We start from the raw sequence: 14,322 nt of genomic DNA on the forward strand, positions 1-14,322 counted from the left end.
GTAAGCAAAGGGAAGAGCTTTGCTAAGAAGGATGGAAAGATGGGCTTGCCAAAGCACAGGCTGGACATCCTGACCCTAAATGACCCCATCCTACTTTCAGGCAAAGGAGTTGAGCCCAGGATGGGCAAGAGCCTGCCCAGAGCTGCCCAGCAAGCAAGAAGAAAAGAAATTCAGTGTTCTGCATTAGAGCCTAAGTCCTGTATAATTTTAGAGAAGGAGTATTAAAAACAACCAACCAACCATCCCTGGAATTCCAAACCCTCTATGGACTGTGTGACCACAGATGTGTCACTTGGTCTTGTCTGTCAACTTTGTAAAGTTTTGGGTGAAATTACATTCACAAGGCCTCTGTCTCTGTCGTATACAGTAGGTACACAATAAGTTCTTCATTACCTCAGTTTCTGATCTCACCTAATACAGCCCCAATAGATAATAGCCATATCCCAGCCCAGGGTCAAGTATGGTGGCAGCATAGATAGCAGACAACTCACTTTGTAGGCAGAATGGCTCACATATGTTCATTGACTGAATGAAGAAGTTAAGAATGATCAAAGTTAGGAACTAACAAACCAGTTACTCCTCAAGGGCAGCTCAGCATCCCTTCTGTATGCCCGTGCCTACATCAGAGCCAGGTGCAGACTGCTAGTGAACACACTGGAATTGACAGAACCTTCACTGGCAGTCCTTTCTAGTCTGTGCTATTCCTGCCGCATGAACAGACCAGTGGCTTTACTCTGATTCTCAGACATGGCCCTTCTGCTGTGGAGACTGGTGGCCTTTGCACGTGACCTTAAGTGTCTACATCTGTAGGTGTGCATGTGTCTGGGTATGGCAGTGCTTTAGAGGGGTCTATCTCTGCATGTATTCATGTGGACTTTTGTACACGAGCGGTTCTTCATCCAGTCTGCATGCAAAGCATGTAGCTTTGTCTTTATGGCTGTGTCTCTGGGAGTGACCCTGTGGCCCTGTGCATGTCTGAGTCTCTAGGTGTGACTGCCTGCATCTATGTGCCTGTTGGTAGAATGATAGTGTGTGTATGTGCCTTGAGACCAGGACTTCTCAACCTCAGTGCTATTGACATTTTGGGTCCGATAATTCTCGGTTAGGGGGGCTGTCTGGGATAGTATAGGTTGTGAAACACCATCCACCCACTAGATGCCAGTAGCAACTCCCTTTCCACACCCAGTTTGAATAATCAGAAATCAATCAAAACTATTGCTAGGGGCTCAGACTGTAACTTGGAATGTAGAATGTAGGTGAAACATTTGTCTAGCATGTTAGGTGCATATATATATATATATATATTTTTTTTTTTTCCAGACATTGCCAAGTATTGAAGTATTGCCTGGGTGTGCACACATCCCATATTCCACTGACAGTCACTACTTTAGCCAAGTCTGCATTTGCTTTTGCTTGCACATCACACGTTTCTGTTTGGCCTAATGGGTGCCTGAGCACATATGCAGGAATTCCTTATGTATAAACTCACTGAATCCATATCTGCCCCTTGTATTTTATTTTCAGTGTATCTGTGTCCTTTAATGCTTTCTGGCTATGTGTCTGTGGATATAGTCTATATGTGTGCTTTGTATGTGTGTCTGTGCGCAAAGCCTATAAAAATGGGCTATGTCTGCCTCTGTGCATGCATCAACAACCCTTCTGTATGCATGTATTTGTGTGTGTGCATGTGCGTTCGTGGATGTACACGTGCCGGTGTGTAAGCACAGATGCAGCAGTTATAGTGGAGGCAGCAGGCAGGAAGGGGCAGGAACAGGGATATTAATGTTTCTGAAGTGGATCTGATTTGATACGTCTTGTTCCATTGTCAGCATCTGTTTAGCGGGATTTGTAATACTCTGTGGCTCTGGATCACTCATGCTTAGCGTGGCACGTGGCCTTGCATACCAATTTTGTTATTAAACACAGTCCTTGCCTCCCCCACAACCCATCCATCACCTCCCACCCCAGCCCCCGCCTGCTCTGAACTGCCCACCATATTTCAGGGCCCAGCTCCCTCCTGCCTGCCACCCGATGCCGGAGGGCCTGGGGCTGACAAATTGAATCAGGTGGAGATCATTCCTAGCCTAACACAGTTTGCGGCGTGTTGGAGGAAGAATTGACAAGAGTCATGTCAGCCCCATCACCCTAATCCCATAGGAACTAAGAGCAGGCTAAGAACAGGGAGTGCTGAGGAGGGAGCCCCCAGGACAGAGAGAATCTTCAGGGCTGATTCTAGGTAAAGACCCTTTTTCCCCATACTCTCCCTAGTGCTTGTGTCTCCTCCCAGGGGCCAGTATGGTCCTTGGCCCCTGGTAGAAGCTGAGCTAGGTCCTAAGCCACTGGGTTGAATGTACTGGGCAGAACTAGACTAAGCTGAGTAGACTATGCCATGCTTGCAAATGCCTTCTCTTGGGCTTAGCTTGCTAATCTACCCTTGTTCACAAGACCTGGGCACCAGGTAGAATGGTCACCCTGTTCTCTTTCTCTCTTGGCAGCAAAAATTCCCTTCTGAAGGATGCCATGGCTCCGGGCACCCCCAAGGTAGGTGGCCAATTATGCATGCTTTCCCTCTTGCTCTTTCCAACCTAGGCCTACCAAGATGAGGCTCCTCCTGAGAAAAAGGCTCTCCCCCTGGACCCCACTGCCACCAGTGTTTGGATGTCAGCCTAATACTGCTTGGTGTGTTGGGGTGTGGCTGGGGGGTGCAGCATCCATCTGTGGAAAAGATTTTCTGACTTTCTCTTTTTCTAGCTAGGAGACGGGTGAGAGTCAGAAGTGGGCAGGGATGTAGGCAACACAGACACTCAAGCTGGGAAGACTCAAAGGAGAAAGGTGGGCTATAAACAGTGGAAGAAAGTATGGGGGACTCAGTATAGACAGAAGCCAGCATGCTCTCTCTCTCTCTCTCTCTCTCTCTCTCTCTCTCTCTCTCTCTCTCTCTCTCTCTCTGTGTGTGTGTGTGTGTGTGTGTGTGTACATGCACACACTTTATAAAGAGCCAGAGATGATGTTGGGTCCATCTGTGAAGGAAACGTGAGTGGATCAGATGGAGAGAGGAAAAGCAAGTATCTCTTCTTAGCTTATGACATGACTGCTCACAGGAGCAGATGGAAGAGGAAGAGGTGCTCACTGAATTCCTGGCTTCTTCCCTCTGCATTGAGGCTACCCCCTTTTTCTGAAGTCCTCACACTACTCCCTCATGTGTGTCATGGTGACTGAGAAGTAGGTGTTGAACCTTGGGGAACAGAGTTATTTGGTGAGTAGGTGTGTGGGGGAGATGAGAACAAATGCCAAGGACTCCTCAGGGACCCCTGTACTTTTGATCAAGATGAAGTGAGGAGGGGTTTACAGGAGAGCACCCAGTTCCCCAAGGAAAAACAGTTTCAAAATGTCTGGGGCACCAGCAGTCCAGTAGGGAAAGGGGTATGAAAAAGTCCATATATTTGAAAGGCCTAAAGTGACCAGTAATCTTTGAGAGGGTAGTTTTGGAAAAAGAAGCCCATGGCAAGTATCACCTTCATGACTTTGGGCAACCATCCCTTGGGCCTTTGAAGGAGGAGAAGGCAAACTATTCACCCTTATTCAAAACTTGCAAAATCACAGCTAACTTCTCTAAAGGAAGAACAGAGAACTCAGCCCAGCCTGGGTGTTTGCAGACCCTGGCCAAGGCCTGGAAGAGAAAGGGATGGAGGAACCAGGCAGCTGTGGACTGAAGGAGGCAGACAGTCACACCGGCCTTGCTTGGCCCAGACTACAATGTTTAATGGTGAAGTAATGAAGGTTGGGACCAAGCTTCTAGTATGGCCTCCACCTGAGTAAGAGTGGAGGGTGGGGTGGGAGGGAACAGTTGAAACACTGGAAACCAGAAGGGCTTGTGTTCTAAGGACCAACCCTGGCAGGCACATCCCTCATCCATACCTCCCTCTCATAGACATGACCCATAGGTCAGAATGTGTATCCAGCGAGTCTTAAGCGTGGACACATTTCTGCAACCTCTCACACTGGCATACCAATCACCAGATGTAGAAAAAAGGACCACTGCTCACCAGACACACACCCCAAAGCTGAACAATCTCTGCCTTCCCCTTGGCCTTGACCTCAGTTTTAGGGAGGCAGGTCATGTGAGAAAGAGGTAGGAAGCAGAAGGTTGAAGCGAATCAAGTAAGAGGACAGGCAGGCAGGCAGGGAGGGAGGGAGAAAGAGGAGAGGGCGAGGGGCCCTTAGACAAGATTGATGGCCTCGTTGCCATTAAGAAAAAAATTAGCCGGTGGCGGCTATCATATTAAAGGGTGAAGAAGCCGTGAATTATTTTCTTAAAGATCTTATCGCTTACAATGATAATTTTACCTTCCAAAAGGCCACTTTTAATGAGGCGAAGAGCCAGGCAAAAAGTCATGATTTAATGCCAGGATTTTTTTTTTTCAAAACACATTTTACTGCTTTTTGGTCCATGTTTAAAAAGCGCCAGTGACCTTTTTTTATTCCGCTTGCCCCAGGTGTAATGCCGAGGCCTCTTAGGGCTTCTATGAGAGAGAGAGAGAAAGAGAGAGAGAGAGAGAGAGAGAGAGAGAGAGAGAGAGAGAGAGAGAGAGAGAGAGAGAGAGAGAGACTGAGACTTTGTTACTGTTGGGGGACCCACACACGGAGGCACACTGTTCTCTTTTCTCAACGTCTTCCTTGGGATTGTAGAAGAACATTGCCCGACACCTTTCTGGCTAGGGCTGTCACCCACCAGGCCTCCCATGAGGCTTAGGTGGGTGAAGAAGTCCCATTTGGAGCCAACCCCACCCCAGGCCCTCTGTAGTTGCTTCTTTCCTCCAGCTCCTGGGGATGCATGAGGGCACACTGGCACATCAGCAGCTGGGGAGCCAGACCCCCTCACTCCCTAGGGTCCTTGCTGGAGGATGAACAGCATGACCACCGCATTCGTGTCACATCCTAAGGTTCAGTCAGAGATGAAGGATAAATGACCGCTCCATCTTCCCCAAATTACTTTCTTTGGGCTGTCACTGGCGATTTGGCATGGTTCTCCAGGCTGGGGAGGACTGGTAGAGAATTGTGTGCTTCCGGCTCAGAACTGTGCAAGCTGAAGAAGGGAGGGGGGGAATGGATTGTTTTTAAGCCTCTGAGCCCCCACCGTTTGCAGCCGAACAGACCTTGGCAAGAGCTGGCTCTTGGGCTGAACATGCCATGCGGTGTTTAGAATTGTGGTGCTCACATACAATTTAAAGTAGACAGTTTATTAATCTAAACCGCAGGCGTATGTAGAAGAGGCCATCCGGGATTGACGGAGGGGGATTAGTTTTGCTGGAGGTTTTTGCTGGGGTCATCACCACAGCGCAGGCCTAAATGGACCCAGCATACATCCCCAGCTACAGGCTGGAAACTCATACATACTATTTAATTTACTGTCTCCATAGTGGGGCTGCCATCAGCCTATATTAGGGGCAGGCAAGGTGGCAGGTATGTAACTTTACTCCCAATACTTCATGTGGGTCTCAGAGTATCTGCTCTTGAAGGAAGGACAAAGCATATGTAGCTCAGTCTACTGAGAGTGGGTTAGTGCTCCCTCCTTACTGAGGGGGAGCTTAGCAGGAGCAAAGGTCTAGCCAGGTGCTGTGGTGCATGCCTGTAACACATGTGGGAGGCTGTGATAGGAGGATCCCTTGGAGTTCCAGGCCAGCCTGGGCTAAGAGTGAGACACTGTCACAAACAAAATAAATAATCAAGGGTCTATCCCTAGACCTAAGTCCACCCATCCTCTCTCACAACTGGACTTCTGTGCTTGACCACACCACTCCAGGTGTTTAGCGTAGTCCTCTGTCCCTGTGCCTCCCTCTGTCTCACTTCTAAAACTCCCTGGGGACTGGATGCTCCTAGGCACAGAATTCGGCTCTCAAATGGTCTGGGGCCATGTGTTCTTTTCTTCTTCCAGTCCCTCCTGTTGTCTGCTTCCATCAAGAGGGAAGGAGACTCTCCAACGGCTTCCCCACACTCTTCTGCCACTGAGGACCTGCACCACTCAGACAGATACCAGGTGAGGAGGGTGTGGCAGGAGGATGAGGTAATCTCGTGAGAAATTCAAGCCCCTTTGTGATACTAACTCCTCCTGAAGAGGCGGGAGCTATGCTTGATGCCTTATGTGTCCAATGCTTCTCAGTTAAATTAGAAAGCACAGTCATCAGGGAATGGGCCTTATTAAGCAGATGAATTTTAGAGTGAGATACCAGGTTCTTTGAGGCTCTGCTGGTTCTGAGCACCTTTGAAGCATCCTATTCATTTCAGAGTAGCTGATGGGATTCTTGTCTTACCAGGGGCCTGAAAGTGTAGGCCAGAATCACTGAAGACTTCTGTCCACAAAAGCCAGATCCCTGGAGCCAAAATAAGTGCTCATTCCTTCCAAACCCTGAGATCAGGCCCAGAGAGCGAAGCAGGCAGATATTGCCTTTGGGTATCTTAGTCAAACAGGAAGAAAATAAACCTGCTGTCCTAAAAGATCAGATCAGAGCAGGAAGGGAACCAGAGTAACTGTACACAGGCTTTGAGTAGAAAGGAAAGGGACCTTCCTCCAGGAGCCTTGGTCTGGGAAGGAGATCCCTGCTTTTGAGAACCTGCAGATGGCAGAAAACAAGAGCCTGCTCCAAGGACCATTTGTTTAAGTGGCATCAGGGCTTCTTCCCAGGTAGCCCCAGTCTGAAAGGGAAAAGAACCCTGGCCTGACATGGAAGGGCAGAACAGCAGGGACTCATAACCTGGGTAGATAGCCAGGGTCCCTCTATCCAGGCAACCATGGCTAGAACTAAAACAAGGTGTCTTCTCAGAAACCCTTCCCTCCCAGTGGGCAGCCTGGTTTCCAGAGTGGAGTGCCAGTCACAGCTAGAAGTTGGAAATGTGACTCACTGATCGAGCACTTGCTTAGCATGGATCTATCCCAGCACCATTCAGAAAAGAAAACAACATTTTCTAGGTCTCGAAGTAAGCTAGACCCTATCCTCCACTGACATCTCCTCAGTATGGGGTAAAATGTTCAGCCCAAGGGGCTGGAGGCACGGCTCAGTGCGTAAGAGTACTGGCTGCTCTCCCAGAGGACCCTGGGCTTCCAACTATTTAGAGTCCCAGTCCTAAGGGATTCAACATCCTCCTCTAGCCTCTATGGGCTCCACACACATATGGTGCACATGCATACATTTATTTATACATACATAAATGTAAAACACAAATACACCTAAAAAATCTGTGCATCCATAAACACTAGTTTGTTTTTAAATTGTGCAAGGCGTGTGTGTGTGTGTGTACATGCACCTTTGAAGGATGTTGACTCTCCTGCAGGTGGAGTTATAGGAGTTGTGAGGGCTCAGACATGGTGCTAGGAGCAGTCCTGGGTCCTCTGCAGTATTCTCTGCTGAGCCATCTTTCCAGCCCCATGAACCCTATTTTGAGAGGGATACCCAGTCAGCCCCTGGAACACTGAACTCATCAGACAACCAGGTTAGAGGTGGAAACATGACCTGACTCTAGGAACTTTCTGTGGAAGGTGACAAAACCCTTTCCCACAGAGTTCCCTTCCAAAGGATAGGCAGAGAGAGGCCTGCCCTCAGAGACCCGTCCCCTACCCTGTGCTCACAGCAGCCTGAACACATGAGGGGGAAGGGGCCACCAAGCAGAAACTGGCTCAACTCCCTGAGCTCATCCCTGTCCTCAAAGATGTGTTTCTTTTATCCTCTGTGGAATGTGAGGAAAGCCTCTAGCCCACACATTCCTATCTGGTATTTATTTGCAGCTATTTAGGGGTGTGTGTGACAACCTCCAGAGTACATTCAGGTACCCCCCGGAATTCCCCTTTCTAGACCCTAAACAGCCTTCCCTACTTTGAGGTAGGTTCTCTTCTCACCATGATGCCCAGTCTGGCCCCAAACTCACGGTGGTCCTCCTGCCTCTGCTTCTCTAGTGCTAGCATTATAGCTATATGATATTGTACACAAACATCTCAGGTGTCTTTTGGGGGTTGGGGGTTGTTGGTAAAGAGTCTCAGAGTACAACTCAAGCTGGTCTTACACTCCATGCAATCCTTTGGCCTCAGCCTCTGGAATTCAAGGATTTCCAAGTATCTTCTTGAATGATAAATCAGATTAAGCAATTTACAAGCTAAACTCCAAGCTCCTTGCATGGCACCAAGGCATTCTTTGATTTGGGATCCAGTTTGTAATCCCATCTTCCATTTGTAAGACTCCCTTCCACAATGCCTTGGCCTCATCCTACTGAACTAAAGCTGCCCATACCCTGAACTCGCCCTCTTCCTTCCCTCTCTTTAGACAAGCTGCTTTTGACAAGAATCTTTTACCCCACAAATTTCTATTTGTCCATCAACATCCTACTGAAACAGTGTCTCCTCCAAGAAGTCCTCCCAGATTATCTAGCTCTTCTCATGACCCTTTGTGCCCCATGTTTCAGCACAGTCACCCTGTATTGTGATCACCTGCTCTGACACATGTCCATTACATGCTAATATACAATATTTCACCCCAAAATTTGTTGACTTAGTATGAATTAATATTTCCATTTTTTCTCTCTCAAAAATTTTAAATTATTATATATAGTACTTGGTTTCATGGTGGCATTTTTGCATGAACTATGTTTTGTTGATTTTCCTCCTGTCTTCTCCACAGTTGTCCTGACATGACCTTCCACCCCATGCCCCATAGCCTTCTTTCTGTAACTCCAGTTCCAGGGGATCTGACTCCCTGTTCTGACCTCTGAGGACACCAGATATTCATGTGGTGCACATACATATAAAAGGCAAAAACACTCATATACATAAAGATAAATAAATCTAAAAAATGTTAAAGAATGGAAAATTAAAACGTAGTACACATACATTAATATACTTAATATAATACCTTCTAGAGCCACTCATTTGCCTGCAAATTTCATTATTTTATTTTTCGTTACAAGCTGAATAAAATTCCATTGTTTGGGGCTGGAGAGATGACTGAGTCAAGAGTTTACTCTGTAAACATGAGGACCTGAGCTTAGATTCCTAGCACCAGCATAAAAAGCCAGACAGCACAGGCTGGTGCCGATAGCTCCAGGGCTTGGGGGCCGAAGCAGGAGGGTCCCAAGGACTTGCTCATCAGCCAGCCAGAGACAAACTTCCAGATTCATGAGAGACCATCTCAAAAAATAAAGTGGAGAGCTAGAAGAAACACTCATCATTGACCTTTGGCCTACACCTACACACACACACACACACACACACACACACTTCAATAGTGTATACATAGTACATTTTAATTTTCCATTCTTTAAAATTCTTTTTAGATTTATTTACCTTTATGTATATGAGTGGTTTTGCCTTTATTATATATCACCATGTGAATACCTGGTGTCTTCAGAGGTCAGAACAGGGAGTCAGATCCCCTGGAACTGGAGCTAAAGATGGCTGTGAGCTACCATGTGTGTGCTGGGAACTGAACTTGGATCCTCTGAAAAAACAATTCCTTTTAAGTGCTGAGCCATCTCTCTAGCCCCTCATTATTCATTCTTGTTGATGGATATCTAGGCTGATTCCATTTCTTTGTTACTGTAAATAATACAGCAGTAACGGATGTGCAGGTGTGTCTGTGATAGGACATGGCAGCCTGGCTGACTAGCCATTCCCTCGCTTACATTGCTCATTCAGAATTGGCCTCACCATGTGTTCACAGTTACACTGCCCCAGTTCCTGTCCTGTCCACACTCACCCTCCCTCTCCCTCTCTCTCTGTCTCTTTGAGACAGGAGGACAATGGGATTTGAATCTGGTTCGTGCTAGGTAACCACTCTGGCTAACTGAGCTACCTCTCACCTTCTAGTCTTAGCAGATGCTAGAAGTGCACCATTAAAACAGTGGCCAAAGCTGCAAGGCTTCTTGAAACCAGAATCTGAAAGTTATACAGCATCAGTCCATCACTGTCTACTGGGCAAAGCCAGACCCAAAGTCAGCCTCTCGGTGAGGGAGGTGAGGAATGCTGTTCTGGAGCAAACTCACAAAGAACACTGACCACACTTACTCTCTCACAATGAATCAGACTCTGAACTAGACTTGGAGTTCCTCCAAAGCAAAGACCTTGTCTTAGCCTTCCTTTGCTCAAATGTTTATCTGGTTCTACTCATGCCCAGCCCAGTGGCCTTGCCTTCATTATGGCTGAGTTTAAATGCGATGAAAAGGGAATATGTAAATTTCCAAGCACTGTGAAAGGAAAATCACACAAGTCCCACAGAGAAGATAATGACCCATCTGGGGTTCAGAAAAGGAGTAGAAGTTCCCCTTGGACAACAAGAAAGAAAAACCGTTCTAGATAAAGACCATACTGTGTGTAAAGGTATTCTAGATAAAGGTCATACTGTGTGTTAAGATCATATGGGAGAGTGTATTGAGGGACCTGCTTAAAGTTCCGTTTCATTGAAAAGGAGCATGCTCCCAGAATGAAATCTAACCACTTCCTTGGATATGTTTCTGGAAAGTGAAATTGGCAGGACGTGAAACTGGAAATTAGCTGGGTATCTCCTGTTTTTTCCTGCCATGCTAGGCAAATGTGCTAGACTTTAAAAACCACTGACAACTGGGCATTGCCAGCTACCCAGGAGGCTGAAATGGGGCAGGCTGCAAGCTGAAGCCAGGTTGGGCTCAAGTTCATGGTTCAACTTAGTTAGGCCCTGTTTCAAACTGAAATAATGAAAGGTGTTTGTGTAGCTCAGTAGTAGAGAGAGCATTTACTTAGCATATTCAAGGCCCCATTGTGGTTCAGTTCCTAACACGGGGGTGGGGGGGGGATCAAATCACTGAATTAGGCAGAGGGCATTGGTTTCTGGTTTGGATCCCTATTTATTTAACTGCTGCTGACTGCCTAACCCACCTCAACCATGATGCTACTTTACCATCATGGCAACTCTACAAGCTAGAATTCATGGTTCGGACTTTTCTAATAATATAACACGTAAGAAACAAGTTAAAATTTGAAACAGACAGAAGCTGTATGTCCCGTATGCTAGATTGTTCCTGTGTTAGTCCAGATTTCCACTGTTGTAACACATTCTTGAAGTAAACAGTTTATTCTGGCTCCTGGTTGGCCTTATTGCTTTGGGTCTGTGATAGCGCAGAAGACGTCTCACTAGGTCCTATCTCTTCCAGGCTCTACCACCTCCCAAGAGAACTAAGCTAGAGATCAAACCTTTAACATCAGCCATTAAGAGATATTCTGTATCCCAGCTCTTGCAATTCCCCAGCTCTTGGTTAGTTCGGGGCTTGCCTCACACCTGCTATCCTACTGTTATCTCCTCCATGCTAAACCTATGTTTGGTGACTAGACTGAGATGAGATGTTTCTGCCTTCCAAGAAAAGAAACATTTAACTAGTGAAAATACACATGATCAGAAGAAAGTTAAGGAATTTTCTGAGAAAACACAGAGACAACAAATCCAGAAATGGGATAGAAAAAACTGGGGCCTTGCTGGAGTCCTGATGGATGTACAGCAGCGAGCAGTGGCCATCACAGGGCACAGAGATATCTGAACCAGAGCACAGTGTTCAAAAGATCTATAGGTAGCTTTACGTGGCTGGGCAGCTGGGCAAAGGATGGAATAGGTGTGGTACAACAGACTAGAGAAGCAGGCAGGGCAGGGCAGAGCAGGTGGGTCAAGTTGCATATTTTCTCTGCTTTAAATCCTTGAACGATTTAAAGAAAAGAAACATTAGGTGTGAAGTGAGGAGGACTGGTTTTAGGGAGAAAAACTGGAGGTCAAGAAATGAGCAGTGAAGCACCTGCAATTGAAAGCTAATATAAACTAAACCTTGTGAAAACAGACTGAGGGATGTTTTCCTATAGCTAGGAGACATTCTGGGCTTTGGGTTTGCCCAAATGAGTCTTACCAACTCCAGCTCCGGAGTGGTCAGCCCACCAACCCAAATTTATACAAGCGAAAAGGAGGGTAGAGATGGATGCAGTCTTATAGGAGGTGAAGCTTCAGGTTGTGTATGTAGGAGATAGACCAGAGGAGTCGGTAAGAAATTTTGAGTATCTAAAGGTGGGTTCCCAACATCCAGAAGATTCAGTGTGAGGGATGAATGCTATTAAGGGATCTAGAGCCTCAACAGGTGATACTGAGAACCCGAGAGGAAGGCGCCCAGTCTGAATCGCTGTTAGTCTAACGTGATGCTTATGAGAACTCCAGGAATGGCCTGCAGGCAATGAAATGTTCTGCGATGGGCTAGAGGCATGAAGATATCTTCCTGTTGGGCATTGGCGGAGATAGGCCTCGCAGATGACCGGGAACTGCTATGCTTTCTCCCAGGAAAAGCACCCCTTTGGAGGTGCTGCCCTGGGCCCGCGCGCGCAATGCAGGAGCAAGGGCGGATCTCAGGGGCCGATGGAGCGTGGTGTAGTGGGAAGCACCAGTGGGCGGCCCAGGCTGGGGCGGAGGGACCGGAGGGGGCGGCCCCAGCAGGTAGTTAACCCCGTGGCAAGCCGCAGTTTCCTAGTCCGGGTCTGCCCACCCCTAGGCCCCCCCCCCACCCCGTGAACTTTCACCTCCAGCGCGTTACGGCGACGGATCACGTGATCAGGGCCAACATGGCCGCCGCCGCTGCTGGGAGCTGAGGTGCCGCCGCCGCCGGGCAGCCAGGGGGAATCCGCCCGCATCGCCGCCCTTGCCGGCCGGGCTGCTGCGGGGCCCAGAGCGCCGGAGGCTGGGGCTGGGGCGGCACCGCGCGGCGGCCGCGGGCTCCCGTTAGAGCAGCCCGGGCGGCTATGCCGAGGGCCCGGAGCGGCCGGCGGAGCAGGGGGGCCGGCGGGAGGGAGGAAGTAGGTTTGTTTACGGGCTGTTTGGGGCGGGGCGGGCCTGGATGAGGGTCGGGTCCTAGGGTAGGGACCGGGACTCCAGGCCGCGTCTGACGCTCTGTTCTCTATTTTTGCATCTGCCGGGGATTTTCTCCCAGACCTTCCTGCGAGTGCGAGCCAACCGGCAAACCCGACTGAATGGTGAGTCCGGTCCGGCCCCTCCCTCCGCCCCACCCCCGGCCTCCTCCCTCCTTCACTGCCCGCAGCTCCTGGCTTGCCTGGGTCTCTTCATCATCGGGCCAACTGACTTCTTGGCAGTCACAGCGTCTGAGAGTGCAAACCAAGGCAGCCGCCCTCAGTTTCCCCGTCTGTCTAATGGAGGGTTACAGTACTCAGCTCGTGCCCAAGCCTCTCTAAAGGTCCGAAAGAACCCTGGGGGACAATAAGTGTCGGAGAATGAGGAACAAGCTACACAATTCCACTCGGGCGCTCAGCTTTGAATTTGCAGACTGCTGGGACCTCACTATACAAGTCTGCAGGGCGCTGAGAATGTTTTTCTTCTAGTTTTTAATCAGTGCCCAGTAGTGTGAATGCAGCCTCTCTGCCGAGACTTGACAATGCAATGAGATCTGGAGTTCCCACGGCAACAGAACTAACTCGTCCCAGGGCTCTTTGAGTTATCAGTCGGCCCACATTTCACAAAGGTGATCAGCGTGGGCTCGACAGCTCTTAGAGGCCTTTTCTGAAAGCAGGCCGCGAATGCACTACCTGGCGGTCCCCCTTTTGGATTCAAACCTCTGGAGCATTCCTGTTTGCTGAACACAATTGAATGGTCCAGCTTTTTGTGCTGACTGAGGTGTGGTGTAAGTTGGGGCTCGCTGTAAAGGGCTTAGGGTCTCTGGGCCAGCTGGAGAGTAAGAGCGGGGATGTTTAAGATCCCCAGCCCTTACCACTTGATTGCCACCTCCAGGCTTAGCCCAGTGTGGAAAAGAGTGCTCATTGTAGAACAGTCTCAGCACATGTGAGAGGAAAATACTACACGTGTTATCAACCAGGAAACTGAGGCTCTGGTAGCTGAAGATCGTCTGTTTCATGGCACCAAATTAGTGTAGCTGAGCTATGATTAAAGTTTGATTACCCCTAAAACCTTTGGTGCTGCAGTCCTGCCAAATGCTTTGACCCGCAGAGACAAACTCCCTACCACATTAAGGGAAGCTTGTTCAGGCTTTACAAGAAGGGCAAGGGTGGAGCCAAAGCTGTCTTGCTGGCCTGGGAATTCCCACGTGAAACCCAGCCCATCGGGATAGCTCTCAGGTGCTGCAGGATTCCTCTGTTGACCTAGGTGTCCCAGCCAAGGAGAGCATCTGGCAGTACTGTGCTCAATCATTTCTTCATTCAGTGATACAAGTTTTGCCTTATTTTTGTTTTGAGATGAGCTCCCCACCCCCCATGTAGCCAAGGCTGGCCTGGAGTTATAGTAGTCCTTCAGCGTCTGCCTCCCAAGCTGT

The 14,322-nt window shown here is 48.5% G+C and overlaps 1 protein-coding gene across 7 annotated transcripts in view; it reads left to right on the forward strand.

Moving 5' to 3' along the window:
* Window positions 1–14,322, forward strand: part of Rnf220 (ring finger protein 220) — a 224,601-nt gene that overhangs the window by 193,220 nt on the left and 17,059 nt on the right. For 2 of the 7 annotated variants that reach the window (XM_034502295.2, XM_034502294.2), the window contains exons 4-6: window positions 2,496–2,541; window positions 5,936–6,037; window positions 12,973–13,015. In XM_034502295.2, the coding sequence (XP_034358186.1) occupies window positions 2,496–2,541; window positions 5,936–6,037; window positions 12,973–13,015 (191 nt within the window). Of the gene's footprint in view, window positions 1–2,495; window positions 2,542–5,935; window positions 6,038–12,592; window positions 12,843–12,972; window positions 13,016–13,067; window positions 13,678–14,322 lie in introns of those variants that run through there. The other 5 variants (XM_034502296.2, XM_034502297.2, XM_034502299.2 and 2 more) reach the window with 4 other exon arrangements.

Source organism: Arvicanthis niloticus, chromosome 5 (genome assembly GCF_011762505.2).
Source record: "Arvicanthis niloticus isolate mArvNil1 chromosome 5, mArvNil1.pat.X, whole genome shotgun sequence".
Classification (NCBI taxonomy): domain Eukaryota; kingdom Metazoa; phylum Chordata; class Mammalia; order Rodentia; family Muridae; genus Arvicanthis; species Arvicanthis niloticus.